The following is a 19,887-nucleotide window of genomic DNA, read 5'->3' on the forward strand; positions in this document are numbered from 1 at the left end:
TGACTTGTCCTTGTGCTGGTGGCAGGGAAAAGCCGCTCGGTAACGCGGCACAGCCGTCTCGGTGCGAGTGCCGGCGTTCGACACGCTGCCATTTCGTATTTTTAAATAAAAACAAGTTTGGTGGCAGGAAGTGTGAATCATTCAGGGTGACCAAGATCTGTTTATGAAAACCAAACGGTTGGATTTATTCTAGCAGTGAGTGTTGAGTTGTGAACTACAATAAATCGCTGAAGTTTATTTCTAATAAAAAGTGACTTGCGCACGCTAGTTTGCCTTTTTATAAATAAACTGAAATGTTAAGATACTTTTTTTTTTTTTTTTTTTTTTTTGTAATTTGGATCACAGCTGATTCTCATGCCTGATGATCCCGGGCCCAATCCTGGAATGCTTTGTGCGTGTGCAGTAGCTGTAGTAGGCGAGGAAGCTCTTATCCCTTCTCTCCCCCCGGAGCTGTAAGCCCCCTGCCTGCTAAGTTATTATTTACCAGATCGAACCCCTCGTAAGTGTGTTTAATGTGCAGAGCTCTCAGGCATCTCGCACATCTTTTACACCGAGTTGAAAAGCATTTCTGTTTGCTTCTAAAAGTCACGGCTACAACACATGTGCACATGTGCGTATGTCATTAGAGCGTGCTTCTGTCTGGTAAAGAAATGGCTTTTGTTGATTGTATATTTATTGTAGTAGCAGCCTAGGAAGTCTCTAAAAGCAGGCTCTGTCCTCTCCTCACAGCCAGCGGAAAATCTGCTGTCAGAGGGCTTTCAGTGATCTCCTGTGGCTACGTCCAAAAAATTTCATTGATAAGGCTGCAGAGATGAAACCCGAGTCCTGCCTGAACTGAGTAGCTGCCTTGGCCTAGACTGTGATAGAGCTGAACTGCAAACTGATTGGTCTGACACTTTATAATCAAAGTTGATTTATTGTTCATTAGTAGTGCATTAGCCCTTTCAGGCAAGACAGTTATTTGTGTAGTGGCCTGTCAAACAAAAGACCGCTAGCACCTGTCATTTCTAAACCATGAGATAAGCAAGCAGATATTAAGATAATACAAATAGGAATACAGTGGAATGAGGTAAAGTTCTAGCAATTTCTCTGTAAGAAATATTGTTTTATTTAACGTGCTCATGCTTGGCAAATAGAGGAACTGGATTATAGAGTGAAGGAGTTCCCCTGCACCAGGACCATCAGGAGGAGAAGGCGCTGGGAATGAGCTGCGGGTCCCGGGCGTGTGGTTACAGAGCACGGAGGTGAGGAGGTGGTTGGGGCAGATAATGAATTGGGGAAAGCCAGTCACTGATACAGAAGGAAGATGTAAATGCTATTTTGTAGCCTTGATTTAATTTTGTTTGATTTTGGTTTTAATGTGAGAGCAAGACTGAGGCACTTTTTGTGCTTTTTTCCCTAACTCCTTCTTCCTCTTCCCAATGGACAGATGTCATGAAAGGATGCTCTTACTGGCAGGGGTTAATTATATGAAAACTTGATGACATCACAGCAGAGCTGTGAGAATGTCAAAATACATCTGCTGCCATATTCAGACATATTGCTCTCCCTCCTCTCCCCCTATACCAGCTCCCCTCCCCACTCAAAAGGGAATGATCTCATGACATAAAACAGAAAACAACACAAGTGTCAAAAGAAAACAAAATTAGTGAACTTTTGTCTGCCACCATAGAAACGAGGATTAACTTATGTTATTCCAGAGCATGGAATGGAGACTATCTGCATGAGGATATATAGTGTATTGTCTTCTGTGAATTTTCATTTGACAGGGATTTTGGAGGCTGTGATCTTAATTAAATCTCAACTGACTCAAATAATGCATCTAAAGGCATGCAGTGTTGCGTAACCTTGCTGAGTTGGTAAACCATAAATCATCAGAAAGCTTATGATAGGAAGGGCTGCTTTGAAATTTTTTTTGTTTGCTACAGTTGGTTTGTTTTTTTTTCTGAGTCTTGTTTAACATTCGCTTTACTGTGCTGTGCCATTGTGCCCTCCCTTTTCTAAGCAGTGTTATTTTTGCTTTAAAAGATGAAAAAAAAAGCTCTGAGACATGCTCTGACCAGTCACTCAGCTGAACTAAAGAGAAGTCATAAATACAATGGGATTGACAGGGAAGAAATGAATTCCCTGCGCTGTCTTTGCAGGGCCCTCAGTGCTCAGAGGAAGGTGTGGGTGCCTCACGTTCTTCTGGGGCTGGATGAGCCCTGTCCGCATTTTAGAAATGTGACTCTTAACCCCACGCTGAAATTTGTGCTGGGGTGTGGACAGTGATCAGACTGTGGCAATGGGTCACAGATGGATGATTGCCCTGATGGACGGTGGGCTCTGACGTCTGCACGAGCTGAGTTGGTTTTAGTTGTGTGCAAGGAAGAAAAGGGTTGCAACAGTTGTGTGGAGAGGGATAAAATGGATTTTTAGGCACTGAAAGTGAGGTAGGGCAGTCAGAGCGATTTCTTATGCACCGTTTTAACCTGACAGCACTCAAGCACTGTTGTTGCTTGAGACTGAAGTTGTTTTTAGAATCCTGAAATTATTATTTCAGTGCAAAATGCCTTGGTTTCTGTGTCTGTGATTACATGCTCCGGCAGCTGAAGAAAGGTAAGGGAAGAAGGATTTTTGCATTCAAAAGTTTAAGGAGTTTCTATAGCTCCTGTGCTTTCCTGCTCTGTATTTCTTAGTCTTTTCAGAGCTGCTGTAGAAAAATGTGAGCTGGGAGGACACAGCTCTTGGATCTACTTTCTGTAAAGGTTTCTCAGTAGCAGGATAACTTACTGGTGTTTTTTTTCTCTCCTCTTTGCTAGGGAAAAGCAGAAGCAGGGGTAGTTTTATCAACACCTGCAAAACTAGATTGTGGGAAAGTCCTGACACCATAAGTTAAATTTGTTATTGTTTGGTGAAAGGCTTGGCTAGTTTTAAGCAGTTTGTTTGTTTTATTGAAAGCAGAACTGCATTACTGGAAACTACTTTGCTGTAGTTCAGTTAAAATGTCCTGTCCTGTTTTGTTTTTATAAGGTGCTTACTTGTTCAGCTTCGCTTTCCAGTTAAAAGGAAAGGGAAAAAAATTCCACCATATACTCATCTGCAGATTAAAGTGGCCGTGTAGAGATTGGGAGAGAAGCAGCACGGGCAAATATTTCTGCCCCAGCCTTTTCTTCTTCTATTTCTTTTTTTTTTTTATTATTCTTTTTAACCTTTCCAGTGCGGTTTTCTGCGCTAGCAGGAGGATCTGTAGTCTGTATTGAAGTTGAATGAATGTTACAGAACCCAGACTGAATATTGAACAAATAAGTGGAATTGCTAATTGTTCTGTGCACTAGTTTCAGACGGATTTGCCTTCATTGATTAGGTAAGATGCTCTGTTACTTGGGAGGGACAACACCCCCTCCTCCCCAAACTGACAACGGGTTTTAATTTTTAAGCTTTATCTTGCCCTTAAATCTGAAACATCATTGTTCAAATAACTGAGAACAAGGTAAACCAACAACATCAAAAAGGTCGGCTTCTGTGATTTCTCAAGGGCTTGTTATTTTGTACTTTCCAATTCTATTTGATGTCTTGACAAAACAAGACGACACAAGGGAGAATACATTAAATTTTGATTTTCATCTAACCTGTTACAGTAGTGGCAGCTTAATTTCTTTTACTTTTTACCGAAGACGGCTTTTTGCACAATTACTCTAATTGCCACGCCACTTTATGAGAAGGTTTCTTTACGGGTTTCCCATTTGCCTTGATTTTGTGAGGCATTTTTTTGAACGTGCTTTGACCTTTAACACGGCGAGCTGGCTGGTTGGAGTGCGTCTTCATTAGAAGTGAATCAGTGAATGGCAAAATTGTCAAAGAAGCAACTGATGTTTTCTCATTAGAATCTAATTTGCACCGTTGTGCTTAGCTGTGATGTTCAGCTGTAGGTGTCTGCCATAGGTGTGAAAACCTGCACATTTTTAAGCAAATAAAGTTTACAACTGTTATAAAGACGTCGCTTGGAACCAGAGTGGCAAAGCCAACCCGAGTGTTTAAGCAGAGTTCTGGTTTGTGTGGGAAATAAACAGCATGATTTAACCAGGTGGGTTTTTTGTTTTTTTTCAAGAATCATTAGGGTTTTTTTCAACTGGCCACCACAATGTACGTCATCTCAAATGCCCTGAGTCTGAAGAGCAGGCATGTGTGGATTTGATTCTTTATGGAGAGAATAGCCAGGGATGTAGAGAGGGCTCATCCTTCCTAGAAATCTGCTGGGAGTTGCAGTTCTTTAAAATTTGACATAAGAAAGAAAAAGAAAAAGCCCCTCTGTTGAACACTTCCCTTTCACTCACATGAAATTCTGGGCATGTTAAATGTTGCTGGTTCAATCATAGTCTTTTATTATTTCATTAAGCTCTCTATAATGTATGTATGAATTAATACACAAATGTAAGGAGTCTGACAACATGATCATTCTCCGTATATTAAGGGTGTTTGGGAGAGAGGGTTTCAAGGGGTTTTCAGGGGCTTTAGGGGTATTTTGGATGCTTCTAAGCAGGATTGCTTTTGGTTTATTTGAGGCTTTTTTGGCAGAATATGTTGATCTAACATTTCCTTTCCTAAACTCTGGAAAAAAATGCAAGGTTTTTTTCCTTTTTTTTCCCCCCTTTCTTTTTAGTTTTAAACTGAATCTTTATAAAATCACCACTGTTTGGAACCATGTACAGCAGGTTATATAATTTTTCCTTTTATACTAGAGATGGAAACAAAACTGGTAAATTTTTAAAATGTGAAAAATCACGATGGTAATCTCAAGCTTAAAATCTCACTCATCTTATTAAAGGAGTATTTGGATGTGTGTGTATGTTCTGGTTTAGTCTCTATTTGACAAATGTTAGATGTAGAAGGAATTTAATTTATGTAAACTTTATATTTTTATGCAAATTAAATGGGTATTTATTATAGCAGAAACAATTATCCTGGCACTTAGTGAGAAACCTGGTATGCATGAGAAGTGGAAGATAAGATCAGATGTTTCATTCTGTAAACAAATATGAAAATATTCCCGTTTTTCCTCAGCTAGAAGAGAATACAGGAGATGGCAGACATCCTGACATGCCAGGGAATGTCAGCATAGCCCATCGTTCTGCTTTCTGTGGGTCAGAAGGAGATCTTCACTCCTGATAAAATGTAATAAACAAAATTATAATAATAAAATGCTAATTTAATTTTAAGGAGACCCCCCCCCCTTATAATAGGGAATTGTATTGTTACAGAGAGCACAGTTATGCTAATGACAGACTACTTAGCTGATTTTACATTAATATAATAAACATTACCTGTCTTAATGCGCTGTGCTGTATTATGGCAAAAGAACTAAGTCTAAAAGTGAGCTTCCATTTCGCATAATGAACCAGCACTGCAGTTCCTGCGTGAATAATTCTGACAGTGGCATTTTTTGTGTTGGGATTTTGGAGGATGAAGTATTATGTCGGAAATGTTTTAGTCTCAGGATGAAAGCAGGTCCTGCCTGCCTTCAGCACTTCTTATTTTGCTGGGCTCTGCTCTGGCTTGTGGCATCGTGCCTCTCTGCTTGCCAGGGTGTCAGTGCTTTATCTTCTCCTGTTTTGCATTGTTTTGCCTGAATTTTTTTTTATATTTTAAATATATTTCAAATAATACCTTGCTAATAGGACAGCTCAAGTTGATTGTTTGGTTTTGCCTGGCCGTAGCTATTTTTTACTGTAGTTCAGTATTTTTAACTGTTCCTCAGTGACTTGTTCTTCTCTGTGTTCAGCTGTTTTGCTCCGTTCAACTTTTATCACAAAATCTTTAACCGAAGAATTGCTGTTTGGAAATCCAAGGTGCCTGGTATGAGGGCTTACTGAAATCAAGTTCAAACATAGATCGCAGGAGAAAAGGATTTTCTGGCAGAGTTATTCTTTATGAATTAAGGAAATCCTCTCCATTTTCCATGCATGCCTGCTAACAGTTAACAGAACCACAGCCGTATCCAGCATCAGAGGCACCGGGTGTGAAAATGGCATTCTTTTTTTTTTCCTTTTCTTTTTTTTTCTTCCCCCTTCATACAAGATTAAGCTACTTGAAATTATTTAGCTAGTATTTAATTATATTAATATCACCGAAAATGAGGGAACGGAGATGATTAAATAGGACTAAATCATTTTCATCCCTGTGACCCTTGTCTGGGTTGTGTGGAGGAGTGACAAATGCATCCCTGCTGTAATTTCATGGGGAGAAGTTAAAGGGGAGCTTGGCCCAAGTTTGTGGAAGTTTCCCTTGGTCGGTCTTGCCAGAATAGATCGTTTTTAGGACTTGAAATGGAATGGTCTCAGTGAGACTGTGAGGCTGGGAGGGCTTTGGGGGATGCAGAGGAGCAGAAACAAATCCCTGGGAGAAACAGTGAGCGAAGACAATTGTGAGTATTAAAGACATTTTTTGCCGTTGATGGTATTAGCATGTCAGCAGGTCCATACTAGCACAGCTCCCAAAGCCAAATTGCAGCTGTATTTTTACCTTTGCTGCCAGGTTTACATGCAGCTGGGTATCTACCACACCCTATTGTTATCAGTCAACAATACCAAAAGTAGTTCATTAATCATATCAATAACAACAATCATGTTTCAAGTGCAATATAGAAATAAACAACTTGAAAGAAAAAATAAAAGATTGATTTCTTCTCTGCATGCTAACTTAGCATTCTTTAAATATATCTGCCAGTAGTTTAATTTGAACTTCAACTCCCTGAAGGCAGTAAGACAGAATTATTTTAGTTCTTCATAGACTGCCTTCTGTGATTCATTGTTAACTCATAAAACATGCTCATTTTCATGTTCTTAAACAGTTAAGTCATTTTTAAAGTTGGTTTGTAATTTTTTTTGGCAACACATTTAAGTTGACATCTGAGAGATAGAAATCTAAAATGAATTTATAGCTCTTGGTTTAGGTTTCACTCACTATCAGACAAAATATCAGAAATAAATATTTTTTATCTAACATAATGTAAAGTATATTGCACGGTATCTAAAATAAAGTTTAGTTTTGACTGAATACACTCAAAAAGGGACCCATAAATATTAGAGAGCTGTAGTTAAGAACTTACATGACTGTTTTAAATACTATTGATTTAAACCACTGGCTAGATTTTATGAATCAAAGTGTAATTTCCAAGCTTTGGCTATATTTCTCATCACTAAAGCACTCTCTCTTGTGTGCCTTTAGCAGCTTTCCAGACATTCAACACGGGATTAAATGATAGTAGTTACAATGATCAATAGGTTAAGACCGGTACAATCACTCTTACCGCTAATGACCTCGGTAGTAATGGGTAATAAAGTGTGGGCTATAATAGCCTATTGCTGGTGCTGCATGCCCTTTGATTCCTAGTATTACCAGGGACTAGCTACATGGAAAAGTTGGACGTTGGGAGTTAAGAGAGTGGATATATAGGCCATCATTCTTAACTATTTAAAGTCCCTCAGACCGTACGTGTGTGCCCACGCTCGTCCGGGATGTGTGTTGTAATTTTTAACCAGATAGTTTCTGGTTCATTTAAATTTGTTTGTGCAAGGTTTCTGTAAGCTGCTTTCATGATAAACTAAAGTACAGGCCATGGCTAAACGTGGCTGTGTTTATAAATGGAAGGCAGCACCTTCTTTAGAAGTGCAGGTGTGGTGTGAAAATGTGGTTTCAGATGGTGAAATGGAGTCGAACAGACCAACACAAACTTGTACTCTGTGTACTTGTACTCTCTGGCTGTGTGCAGTACATACATGATTTTTTTTTTTCTTTCTGCTTAAGTGCTTCTGTTCTAGCAAGGAGTGTGCAGCTAAGAGATTTGTTACTGGAAGGTACATGGCCAGTTTTCAAAGACAGGGCCTAATCGCCAGATCTGTCCCAAGATAAACGTGCAGAAAGGCCATGGAAGTGAATGGGAGTTGTCCCTGCCCAGCTGACGGCAGAATGCAGCCCTTTGGATTAATCACCGATGTGTAGGGTTTACAGCACCCCACCCTATTCCTGTCTGTATCCCTGCTTGTCGTCATAAATCTGACTGAAGAGTATTTGTCTTGTCTATCTTCCAAGAAGGGCACAGAAAACATACTTAAACATGCTTCCTCTTCTGTTTGCTTGGTCCAGCTTCAATGAGAAGTAGTACAAACCCCAGGGTAAAGTAAACTTCTTTGGGGATGAGAATAATGAAGGTGAGTCACGCTTCGGGGCGAAGATAGTGACGGCAGGATTTAATTAAATAATTTTCTACTCCCAGAAAAGGTTTTTTTTTTAAAGACTGTGGATTAAGATATTCTGAATTAATGGGATTATTCGTGCTGATGACTCAGTGTGCTCGGAGCTGGTCCTGCATGGTGAGGTGCTGGCTTTCCCATAGGCACGGGGATGTGGCACTGGCCATGGGACAATGGCCACAGGTTCTGGTGGTTCTGGTGTTTGTCCCATAGTTAAATCTCCTTTTGCCAGCATTCACTGGACCCGATCAGTGATGTGGGAACGTGCTGTGCCACAGGGAGGGCTCAGAGGATCTCTCCATGCTGGCATTAATGGGATGTCAGAGGCGTGGAGCCCTTGCTGGGCTCTGCTCAGGCAGATGTTTTGGAGACAGTGTCTGGCCCTGGCACACGACATGTACACAACAACACGGGGAGATGTGCACTGTACATGCGTCTGACCTTCAGGAACCATTTTTAGTTCATCAAGATTAGTGATGCTGAGAAATCAGGACATCAGTGCATAATGACTGTGAAATTAGGAATGAGAGCTTGCTATGCAAATGACAGGACAAATCATGTGAAAAAGTCAAGATAAACTGCATATTAAGACATTATGTTACATAAAATTAATACTGCATTTCTCTCTTGCTTACTACTACACTGGAGGGTTTTTTTTTTAAACTCCTTTATCTTCTGATCAGCTATTGTCTACTGATTTTTTTTTAAAAAGTGGTTCACGGAAAAAGTGCTAAACATATTATTACCTTTTATTGTAATACATGAGATGACAAGAGATCCTTTTTAGCAAAGTATATCCTTTACTGCTTTTAGTTTTGTGCTGTCATGTATTTGATTTTAAACTATAGAAAAGTAAGGTGCTTCAATATTACTGTTAAAACTCATATAGGTTTTGTCTTTTCTTCTATTGTTTTTTTTTCCCTCCTTTTTTTTCCTTTTTTGGGGTGGAGGGTAGAGGGGTGGGTTTCTAGGGAAATAGTCTTCTTGCGTTACTGGGACTGACAAAATGGTTCTCATGTAGTCTGCAAATTAAACACAAGTGCAGTGATTATTTTGAATAGCTAAATTACATTCTAGAAAGCTTGCAGAATTCATAGCATTGTCATTAGGTATCCGCTTGAATACAATTTGTGTAACCTTGGCCAAGACAGCCTGTCATTTTAATGTCAGTGTTTTATCTGAACAAGACATCATCCTTTCAGATACAGTGTACAGGTTCCTTGCAAAGATGCCCGTGCAGAAACGTGTTAACAGTTGCAAATATGAAATGCTATCAAGTTCATCACTGTAGCTGTTTGTCACTGAAATGTCATGGAAAGCGGCTTTTAATGGTATCTCACATAATATGAAAGAATTGAAGACATCTGTATGCTGGGTGAATATGGAATGGTAAAGACATCGTGGTAGGGCCTTTCTGTAAAAATTGCATAGGAGTCTAGTGCTGTTATTCACATCACTGAGCCTTCCTTCAATTTTCTGAAAAACCTGTCGTAATAGGGTCTAGATCTCATCAGCGCGGGATATTTGGCTGTTGGATTTCTCTACAGAAAGCAAGGGCTTTCTGGGAGGGAAAAGACCCAGCCCATGATTTCTTGCAAAAATAATTAAGTCTTTACCATATTACTTGCTTTAAGGAATTTCCATCCAATCATGTTTTGCAAAAGGGGAATTCAGTCACTGGGAAGGTGTGGTCAGTACCTGTGTGCTGGCCAGGGTGGGCTGTAAGGACTCTCACCTTCAGCCCCTTTGATGCCAGGAATGAGCTCCCCTGACGTGGGGGTGCTGGAGGAGCTGTGGGGATGTGCTCTGACCCTCTTTCTCTCCTCTTGGCCTTCAGGTTCCAGTGTCGGTGGCTATGATGACACCTCAAGTGATCACTCCCCAGCAAATGCAGCAGATCCTCCAGCAACAAGTGCTAACTCCCCAGCAACTCCAAGTCCTGCTCCAACAGCAGCAGGCACTCATGCTTCAACAGGTAATTGTTTCCTTAACAACTGCTCAGGTGGCCCCTAGGGATGCTGGAGGCTTCACCTCCTGGAACACCCTTGGGGAAAGAGGCTGCCCACATCTCAGGTCTGAACCTTGGAGCAGCCATGCTGTGAGCTGAACTGACTGCTCTTTTGTTTTTAATTCTAGAAATAGCTACTGGAAACAAATCCAGGGAGCAGTGCTAGGAGTGTTTCCAAGATCAGCTAAATAATACAGATGCATATTTAAGTGTCAGGACTTCGGCAGATGTCCCTGTTGCTTTTGCCTGCATCCCTCAGAAGGCTTGGTGTGCCCTAACTAATTGGAATAAACAAGGTAGAAGGGCAATACTTCCAAATTTAGACGTCATTATTTCCATCTGGAACTGTAAAGGGCTGTGGAAACGGTGGAAACAGAAGTGGAGAGGTTTGCAAGTCTGTTTGATTTCAGCCAACATATGCTGGGCTGTGTGTCAGTACTCCCAGCCCATGGTCCTTTCTCAGCTGGAAGGTGGCCACCACCAGGCCCTGCGGCTCTGGTATCTCAGGGTTTGGCACACTGGGGTCTCACAGAGCATCCACCCAGCCAGACCCTGCCTGCTTCCCCCTGGCTCCCAGGCTCTGTCCTGCCCCTGGCCACAGTGCTGCCTGTGCAGAGCACATCTGGACAATGGGAGGAGAGCATTTCCCAGGCTGTCTATGCATGTATTGAACAACACTTAATACAGTCAAACCCTATCATTTAGAAAGCATGTGTGTTTCACAACAGAGATTCGCCAGGCTCTCTCAGCAAGGGCATTTTGGCTTTGTTGTTACAATCAAAGGTCATTCCTTGCCTTATTTTAATTAGTTTGTGTAGAAAATGGTATGTTTTTCATCAGTTCATTTTGGAGATTACTTTTCAAACGATAATGCCAAGAATAGTCAGTGTGCACTGAATTTATTGTTGAGTTTCAAACTAAAGGTCAGACCATTACAGATAAAAGGATGCTATTTTTCAAATCACAGTTTGTGTGTTACACCAAAAGGGACACTGAATTGGCTCTCCACTTTGTTACTTACCATCTTTCCTTTTCTTTGTAGCAGCAGCTTCAAGAGTTTTATAAGAAACAACAGGAACAGTTGCAGCTTCAACTTCTACAGCAACAACATGCTGGAAAACAGCCTAAAGAGGTACAGACAATACCCATTTTACTTTCAAACCACAGATCCCTGGGGACTGTCTAGTGGCTATTAAACTGTCATTCATCTTATAAATGATTGCACAAGTGAACTGACTCTATCGGGCCTCAGCTTTCAGATTTAGAGTTATTGTCCTGTTTTCGCCTGTGTTTTCCTGTGCTTTCCATTTGCTCGCTGCCACATATTTTATAGCAGGGGACCAGGCCTTGCTGTTGGGTATGAGTCCTGGAGCAGGCATCTAGACTTGCATCTTGGGGGAGTGCTTTGGGGAGTTAGTTATGGTGGAGAGGGGAGGGGGCAAGGCAGCAGGCCCAGATCGCTGCTGTGCTCTCTAAACAAAGCAGAATGCTGAGAGGTGTTGGGTTTGGGCTTGCACTTTCCTGCCAGAGAGGTTCTGGTTGCACATTCCTCACAGCATGGGCTGAGCAGGAGGGACCACGCTGGAGCAGCATCAGTGGTGACACCGAGAAGAGGTGGCAGGAGACCTTGCTCTGATGCTACCATGGTCCATAACTGGAGGGGACAGACCAGGGTAGTTTCTGCCTGTCCTTTAGATACACTTCCTTTCCACAATACCTGTCACATCCGAAAATTTATTCATTGTTTTCAGTGTGCTTAATTTTTCTGCAATTACATTCTAAGGTGCTGGGAAGTCTGGAGGACTTTGGGACTTTCCTGTTTAATCTGACATTAGTGCTGGCTTAGGTAGATCCTAGAAAGCTGCCTCTTGGCTCGAGACACTGGGTGATGTCCGGTGACAGCGGCGGCTGTCCTGTCACCTGGCAAGGGGTGTTGCTTGAAGCATGCACCGGTTTCTGCTCCCTATTCCCCTTGAAATTTCGGCAAATCATGCCACCTGTGCCAAGTTTCAACCCAGAGTGAATTTTTCCAGCTGAGTTATAAACCCCTGAAAACAGGGGGGTTTATAATGGAAACGCTGACACAACCTTAACCATAGCGCGCTTACGGGCGCCACTATAATAAAAAGGGAACAGATTAAAAAGTGTCTAAAATGTAAATCTAAAGGACTAACAGTAATTAAAATGGAAATGGCACAGGGAGGGAAGGCATGTAATTGTGAGATATCACTGTGCAGAATGCTCTCAGCTTTGTTTTGCTGGCTGTTTTTCTAATTCAGTAGGGCTTACTCATCAGTGGCAGTTCAATGCGCGTTAATGACTCTGGGATGCAGGCATCACTCTGGACAAAGAAATGATTATTGTGCGGTCAAAAGAAGTTCAAAGACAAGAAGGGAATTTCAGTTTTTTCCTTAGAGATCCACATTCAAGAGCATATAAATTAAGCCAAATGTTAAAAACCACAGTCTGAAAGCTGACTTCAAAGTCACAACTCTCTAATTAATGAACTGCGAGCTTCAGTTTGGACAAGTCGTGGTTTGATGCGCCCATAAATCAACATGACAGGTCTGTTTCACAGTCTCAGACAGCGCTTGTCATTGAGTCACATCAGATGTAAACACAGCAGAAAAAAGAGGGAATATGAAGGAGGTGCAATTGATCAACAGAATTGGTAAAAACCCACTTTTGAAACGCATTATGCATGATCACAGGAAATGGCGATAGCCTCAAGAGGCTTTCTCCTTCTGCTGTTGCTTTTTTGAATCAGATTTCTAACAGCCTTCAAAAGGGAGAATAAGAATTATGGAGCTTCTCCCCTGTGGCTGGCAGGCAATAACCCCCTGTTGTTATTTTGTGCTTCTTTCTTTTCAAAGGCGTCAAAATTTAGTTTTTTAAAGATCTTTAACTCTATATTTGAAGACAAACAATAAAGGGCTGCCACTGTCATTCTTATCAGTTACCAGGGATTGTATTTTTTCTTTCTGTTGCCACTTCTTATTAACCTCTTATTTGGTCTATTAGACATAGTTTTGAATGCAAGCCTGCATGCTGGGAGAACATGAAAGTTCAGATGAGCTCAGAGGGCAGATAAAGAAATTTGAAGGGGAAAGTTACACAGCAGAATGAACGATAAAAGTTAACTCTTCTAAATTGCTGTTGTCAGACAGGAGAGCATCTCAGACACAAAGATGAGGGCTTGGAGCTTAAAGAAAAAAATACTTTGTGTTAAAAAAGACAAGAAGGGAAGTTAGACAATGTGATGGCATTTCAATATCTAACACACTGATTTACTGTGGTCACACTTCTGATATTACACTAGCGAAAGCAACAATAAGAAAGGACTCCTTCCTGTTTCAAGAAGAGCATTTTAACAGGATAGCTGGAAAGAGAACAAGGACCTAACTCTCTTCAGCTTATTCTGGGGGTTTGGGGGGAGTATTTTTGCTGATGGTTTTAGTGGAGGTCCATTTCAACAATGCATTTCACCCCACAGGTTTGTTCAGCCCAGCTTAAGGAGGTTATTCTTGCTAAATTAGCATGGAAAGGGTGGCCTCGTGTTATTTTATTTCTTCCCCCTCCCTCTGGCACTGAAAACTGGCGGGCAGTGCCGTGGCGGGGGCCGGCGCTGCCGTGCTAACGAGGGCTGAGCATGTACCTTGACAGATGGAACAAGCGTATTCATGTACGGCATCCCCCAAGTCATTCTGCCAGTGCCTTGTCCTATTGTGCCGTGGTGAAAGAAGGAAAACACAGCAAACCTCCCCAGCCCCGCTGCTGAGAGGCACCCGACCCCTGAGCAGAGCAGCAGACGGACCCAGCGAGGTTCAGGGGGTTTTACTCGCGGGTTACTCAGCGTAGCAGAGGGTGAGCAGTGCCCGACAGCGAGGGGCAGAGGTGCTGGGGGGCATCCCAGCCCTGTGTCCTGCTCTCTGGAGAATTTGGGGCTCCCCAGAGGCAGGGGGTGCTCGGCAGCCGCGGCGCTGGACGGAGCGCGCCGTTTCCCAAGCAGGCTGTTTGTCCTCCGGCACTGTGACAGTTTATGTTAGGCAGTAGGGAGTAACCTAAGAAAGGAAAACAGACCTTTGACAGAAGCTTTAGGGAGGGGATCAAAAATGCAAGTTTTATCAGGATATTTCAGCATTTTAACACTGACTACTGACCTGACAACAGGACTGCACCGAGACCTTTTTTGTATGCATTCAATTGTGAGAAGTAAACAAACTGCCTTGTATCCTGTGTTTGGTAACTGGGTGGGGAGCGCAGTTTGGCAACGTGTCTTGCTTTTAAATTCTTTCTTGGACAATGGGCCTTGTATACTTTTATATCCTGGCTTTTCAAAGTAGAGTGTGTTCAAGAGCTTTTCTTAGGATAGTTGAGAAGACAACCAAAAGGGCATCAGTCAATTGATATAAAGGATTTTTTTTAAAAATACCCGTGTGCTAACTTTGCACTCTTATGGCAAGTAGGTAAAACATAGCTTACTACACCTAGTACTAATAATATAAATATATTAATATAAACACATTTAGTATATATATTTTAAAATTAATATTTATGGAAGCACGTTACTTTAGCTCCATACAACTGTTGCTGGGGCCTGCATGCATATGGTGCTGTTGCAAATAGTTGCAACAAATGGATGTGTCAGAGCAAGCTGTTGCAAAGAAATGTAAACTCTCCGAGATTCAGAATATCCAAACACCTATTTGTTTAGATGTGCTCCTGAAGTCCAAGATTTTCTTTGGAAATAAGATAAACTCAGTTTATAATAAGATGGATGGAATGGCTGACTCTCAGAGTTATGGGTATAAGGTCACAGTATTAGGATTGATGGGGAGTGGTACTAAAAGGTAGAGGTCAAACCCACAGTTGGTGTCTGTCAGTCTGTCTGTCCAGCAGCTCTGGAGGGGCTTTTTCTCTGTGTAACACCAGTAGGGAATGGGGCCAGTGATCCTCTGGCTTGGTGTCAAGGCAGGATGACAGAAAGCTCAGGACATGGCTGGGGTTTGTTTGTGAAAGTGTGCAGTTTGGTAAGAGTTAATTTTCTTTCCATAATTGTTAGCCATAATGTGTATAAGACCTCCACCTTGATATGATTCCTAGCAGATTAGGGATATTAGATAATTTCCTTCTATTTATTGTACTACTGCACTGTATTATCTTTCTATCACTCAGATAATTACTAAGGAAATCTACATTAATTTTTTTTGGCTAGCACAAGAAACTGCTAAACACTGGCATGATGTATTGATGTTTTACACAACAAAAGTTTTCCTCCTGTCATTGTACAATAAATAAAAAGATATTTATCAAAATGCAAAGCCTTTCATGGATTTTAAAGAACAAAGCAAATAAAATACAAGATGAGCATGGAAGCAAAACCTAGAGGCTTCCTTAACTGAACAAAATTAAGGACTCTGAAGCCTCGAGTACTGTACATATTAAACACTCACATTCAAGTAAGATGTTGTTTGCTAAATTATGAATGTGTGTAATTAAAATCTAGTGGCTGTTTCTATGAAAGATTTACAATGTTATTTCATCGTTTGTCATGGCTAATTAACAATATTAGATGAAGTTTTTCTTCTTCAAAGGTCTGATTTTTTCTCATTTATTTATGTCAGAAGTGATAAACAGAGTAGTTAAAAGCTTCTCCGGGTACAGTAGTGAGAAAAGCAACATGTTCTTTTACACCTCGAAGGTTCAAGGTTCACATCCCTGTGGAGTAAAGCAACTCCATCTTCTTTCTAGTGAGAATAATTAAAAATTTCAAAGTGCAGAAGTAGCAGCCTTAAATACAGCACAGAATAATTCCAGTGTAACAGAGAGTATTGTGGGGCTTGATGGATGAAGGAGAGAGAGTGAGTATAAAATACCATAAATTAAGCCAGTCGAATTGCCTTAATAGTTGAGACAACCCTTGAATGAGCAAACAGAGCACAGTGCAGGGTTTCTTGTTACACCTAAGTGTGATGTGATTGTGGGGTGTGATTCTCATGTTCTTTGCCTCAAAGAATTACCCAGGATTTTCATCAGTGTTTGCTTCACCCACCACTGAAACTCAGCCACGTCTGGGGTAAAACATGAACACATGGACCAAGAGATGCTGTATGCATTTGTAATTGGGTGGCAGCAGGGATTTAGGTCGGGTGAAAGTTAACCACTGGAGATGGGAGTCTGCAAGCCTGTGTTAGCCCCAACATCTAAACATTCCTTGGGGTCTTTGCCAGGGGTGGTGGGCTCACTGGCTTGGCCTTGATACCGAGTGACTGCCATCAGAAGCTGAAGCAAGTTGAGACGAGGAGCCCTGTAAATCCTCTGCTTTGCTCTTGTATTAACAAGCACGCATTTTAATTTGTATTTATTTTGTTTTTTGCAGCCCCAGCAGCAGCAAGTGGCCACGCAGCAGTTGGCCTTTCAGCAGCAGCTCTTACAGATGCAGCAGTTGCAGCAGCAGCACCTCCTGTCTCTGCAGCGTCAGGGGCTGCTGACCATCCAGCCCGGGCAGCCTACTCTGCCTTTGCAACCCCTTGCACAAGGTAGGTGAGGGGCTTGAGGGTGTGCACACTCAAACTGAATTGTCACCTGGGAGGAGAGAGAGGAAGAGCCCCAGGCTCATAAAATAATAAGCACAGAAAGATGCTGATGGGCAGGGTGGGCGTTATAAGGGTGTTTTTTTGGGAAGGGTGGTGCTGCAGTCCTGGGCTGCTCTGGCTGGCGGGGTGCAGAGGGCTTGGAGTTCACATGCAGTTTGCACAGCTGCAGCCGGTCTGGCAGACTCAGAGCTGCTGGTTTTGCTCATCTGGGCTTGGAATCCTTCACAGGAGGAGTCTTTATTGATTCCTGGTGCTGGCTTCATGGCTAAGGGTGTGTGAGAGCAGCTTTTCCTTTCCCAGATGTGTTGATTGAGCCTTCCTGGTCCCAGCCTGGCCGTGAGCTGGCACAGAGCAGCTCTAACCCACAGGCTGGGGAGCTCTGAGTGCCCTTGGCTGTGGCTGCCAGGGAGAGGGGCCACGGCTGCTCTCCACAGCCTTTGTGTCACTGCCTCGGTGCTTCTGTTCCTTCCTCCATACTGAAGCAAATTGGGATTAATTCCATTTAATTCTAATGCTGTTATTGACAATTAGATCCTCCTACGCCTTTATTCAGTCCTGCACTCTGCAAGAAGTTACTGCTTTGCTGAAATCCCAATTTATTTTATTTTTTTTAGACACTGATACACTGAAAGCACTACTTAAATCCACAATACTTTTGACAGTGATTATAACCTAGGGGTTTTATTATCTCTTTTCTTTTTTGGCTTAAATTTATTATTTTACTTTTTTAACTGGGTTTGTCTGCAAGCTGTGGGACAGTTTAACAGATTTGCCTGAGCTCTGGCTGCTGTGGTTAAAGCAGACTGTTTGGGGTTGGCATGGCTCACGCATGCCATGGCATCAACCACGATGCTGGTATGTCTGAATAATCCTGCCTTCTCCTTGCCTTGCCCCATAATAAATTTGAACATTCACCTTCATAGCTTGAGTCAGCCCAAGTTGAATGATTTTGGATCTTGAAAGCAGCCTTAGGGCTATTCCTAGTTTCTAAATCATACAGTGAATTTGCATTCAGCTCTGTTCACTTAAATGGAAGGGACAAGATGAAATTGCTTCTGTTCTTCACCCTCCATTTTTTTTTCTGTATACATAGCTGCAAAAAAGGAGAATGAGGTGGCTGGTGAATATTAACTTATATGGATAAACAGAGGCCCAACTGGGGAGTGGAGTCTGCTTTGCAGTGTGGCTGACATGCTTTATTTAGGCTTATTTTTGCCAGACTCAGGAAGGCATTTGAGTCCTTAACTCCTGTGTTGAGAGGCTGAGCTTTTGGGGGCCTGACCCCTGACCCCCCAAGTCTCAGTTCAACTTCCCAGCATCCCAAAACTGGATGCCTGGTATAGAGCAGGGCTGTGCACGAGTTGGAGGCTGATCCATAGGAAGGTGGTGCCCAGGTGGGAGCTGCAGGATCAGGCTTGGGGCAGTCACCATCGATGCAGAGTGATGGGGAGAAAGTGTAAAATGAGTCCAGGGAAAAAGGGCATGTAGATGAAATGCCATTTATGCTTGCAAGAAGTTGTAACGTGCATTAATTACACCTCAGATTTATTGTTGGAAGCATCCCAGGCTGTTCCCACACACCCACCGGACTGAAGCTTCAACCTTGCTAATTTTTCCCACAGCTCCTATACCATTAAGTTGGCTCAGTAAGGTTCATTGTATAGTCCATCAGTTAAGCTGTCCAGAGGAGGGCAATTGGGCAGTGACAAGACACGCTCATGTGTAATGTGAAAGAAATGAATGTGGTGATGCATGAAGTGTAATCTGTGCGGTAACACATCGGAGACACCAGTAGGTAATTCAGCCGTCGTGGCATTGATTGATACGGTTAGCAGGGAAGTGTAACTATTAGTCCTCGCCCAGGAGCGTATTTAAAACCTGAGGGGTGCTGACTTGCACGCCAGAGACGGCACAAACATAAGCAGAGAGGGCTGGTTCTGGCAGGGAAATGAGCTGCGAGCGTTGGGAGCCGGCAGGAAAGAGGGACTGGAGACTTGAGGCGGGTTGCGATCCAGCACGATATTTTATTCCTTTTTATCAGGGAGACGGTGGCTTAAAACTGATGTCATTATGAGGTTTAAATCAACTTTCTGCTTGCTTGAACATGGTCACCTGGGTATGGAGGTACAAGGACACAAAGAGGTTGAGCAACTCTGTTTGTCTTTGAGCCGGTGATACCTGGGGTTGGGAAATTGAGTTCCGTGAGCAGTAATCTGTCAACTGTCCCCACAACATACATTTTTTAAACCTGTGCCTACATTTTCTTTCATAATCAAGAGGACTAGTTGTCCTGAAAAATGCAATGAAGAGCCAGGGCTATGGTTTAAAATAATTGGTAATGGATGGTTCTTATTTAAAAAAAAAATATATCTCTCATGTCCTTTTGTTTTCAGAACAGTTTGCAATACTGAGACAAATACTGTAAATGTGTGTATAAAAGAAATAAAATCATCCCTCTAGTAAATGTAGCTGTGAATTCAGTTTAAAGCATTTTGCTTTTATTCTTAAGTATCTGTAATAATAATAAATGTTTCCAAAGAGAGAATGTTACTTCGTAAGTGACATTTTCGTTATGTTTTCAGAACTAATAGATTGTTTAAATCTGTATTTTAGTTTCATTTTAGTTTTTAGTGCTCGCCTATTGTCTCAAACAAAATAGCACATCCTTTAATGTTATATTTGTGTAATCTTTGCTGCTTAGTATTTAGACACTTCTATAATCTAGATTTTACATCTGTGCATAGCAGCAATTTTAAAATAAACCCCATTTCAGCAGTGTTCTGAGCTGCAAGAGTGAGATCTTTAGTATCTTCAAAATGAAACTGCAAATCACACTTGAGATCACCAGCGAGTGAAAATAACAGGACTGAGACATCCGGGTGCCTGATTGCTGCCGTAGATTTGGCACTCTCAGGTCTGGAGCCCGTTCCTGGGCCATAGGAAGTTGCAGCGATCTCGGGTAATTGCAGCTCAGTTCTGGGAATCTGACTTGAAATTTAGCTCTCGCTGTTAAAATGAGACTGTTAAATGTTAAATTACATAATTTATTGCG

General features: G+C 41.9%; 1 protein-coding gene across 22 annotated transcripts in view; it reads left to right on the forward strand.

The window, feature by feature from the left end:
* Positions 1-19,887, forward strand: part of FOXP1 (forkhead box P1) — a 378,724-nt gene that overhangs the window by 293,253 nt on the left and 65,584 nt on the right. For 14 of the 22 annotated variants that reach the window (XM_056501914.1, XM_056501924.1, XM_056501927.1 and 11 more), the window contains 3 exons: positions 10,069-10,206; positions 11,282-11,371; positions 16,619-16,778. In XM_056501914.1, coding sequence (XP_056357889.1) covers positions 10,069-10,206; positions 11,282-11,371; positions 16,619-16,778 — 388 coding nt within the window. The remainder of the gene's footprint in view (positions 1-10,068; positions 10,207-11,281; positions 11,372-16,618; positions 16,779-19,887) is intronic. The other 8 variants (XM_056501923.1, XM_056501928.1, XM_056501922.1 and 5 more) reach the window with 1 other exon arrangement.

The sequence above is a fragment of the Oenanthe melanoleuca genome, chromosome 12, assembly GCF_029582105.1.
Source record: "Oenanthe melanoleuca isolate GR-GAL-2019-014 chromosome 12, OMel1.0, whole genome shotgun sequence".
Classification (NCBI taxonomy): Eukaryota; Metazoa; Chordata; class Aves; order Passeriformes; family Muscicapidae; genus Oenanthe; species Oenanthe melanoleuca.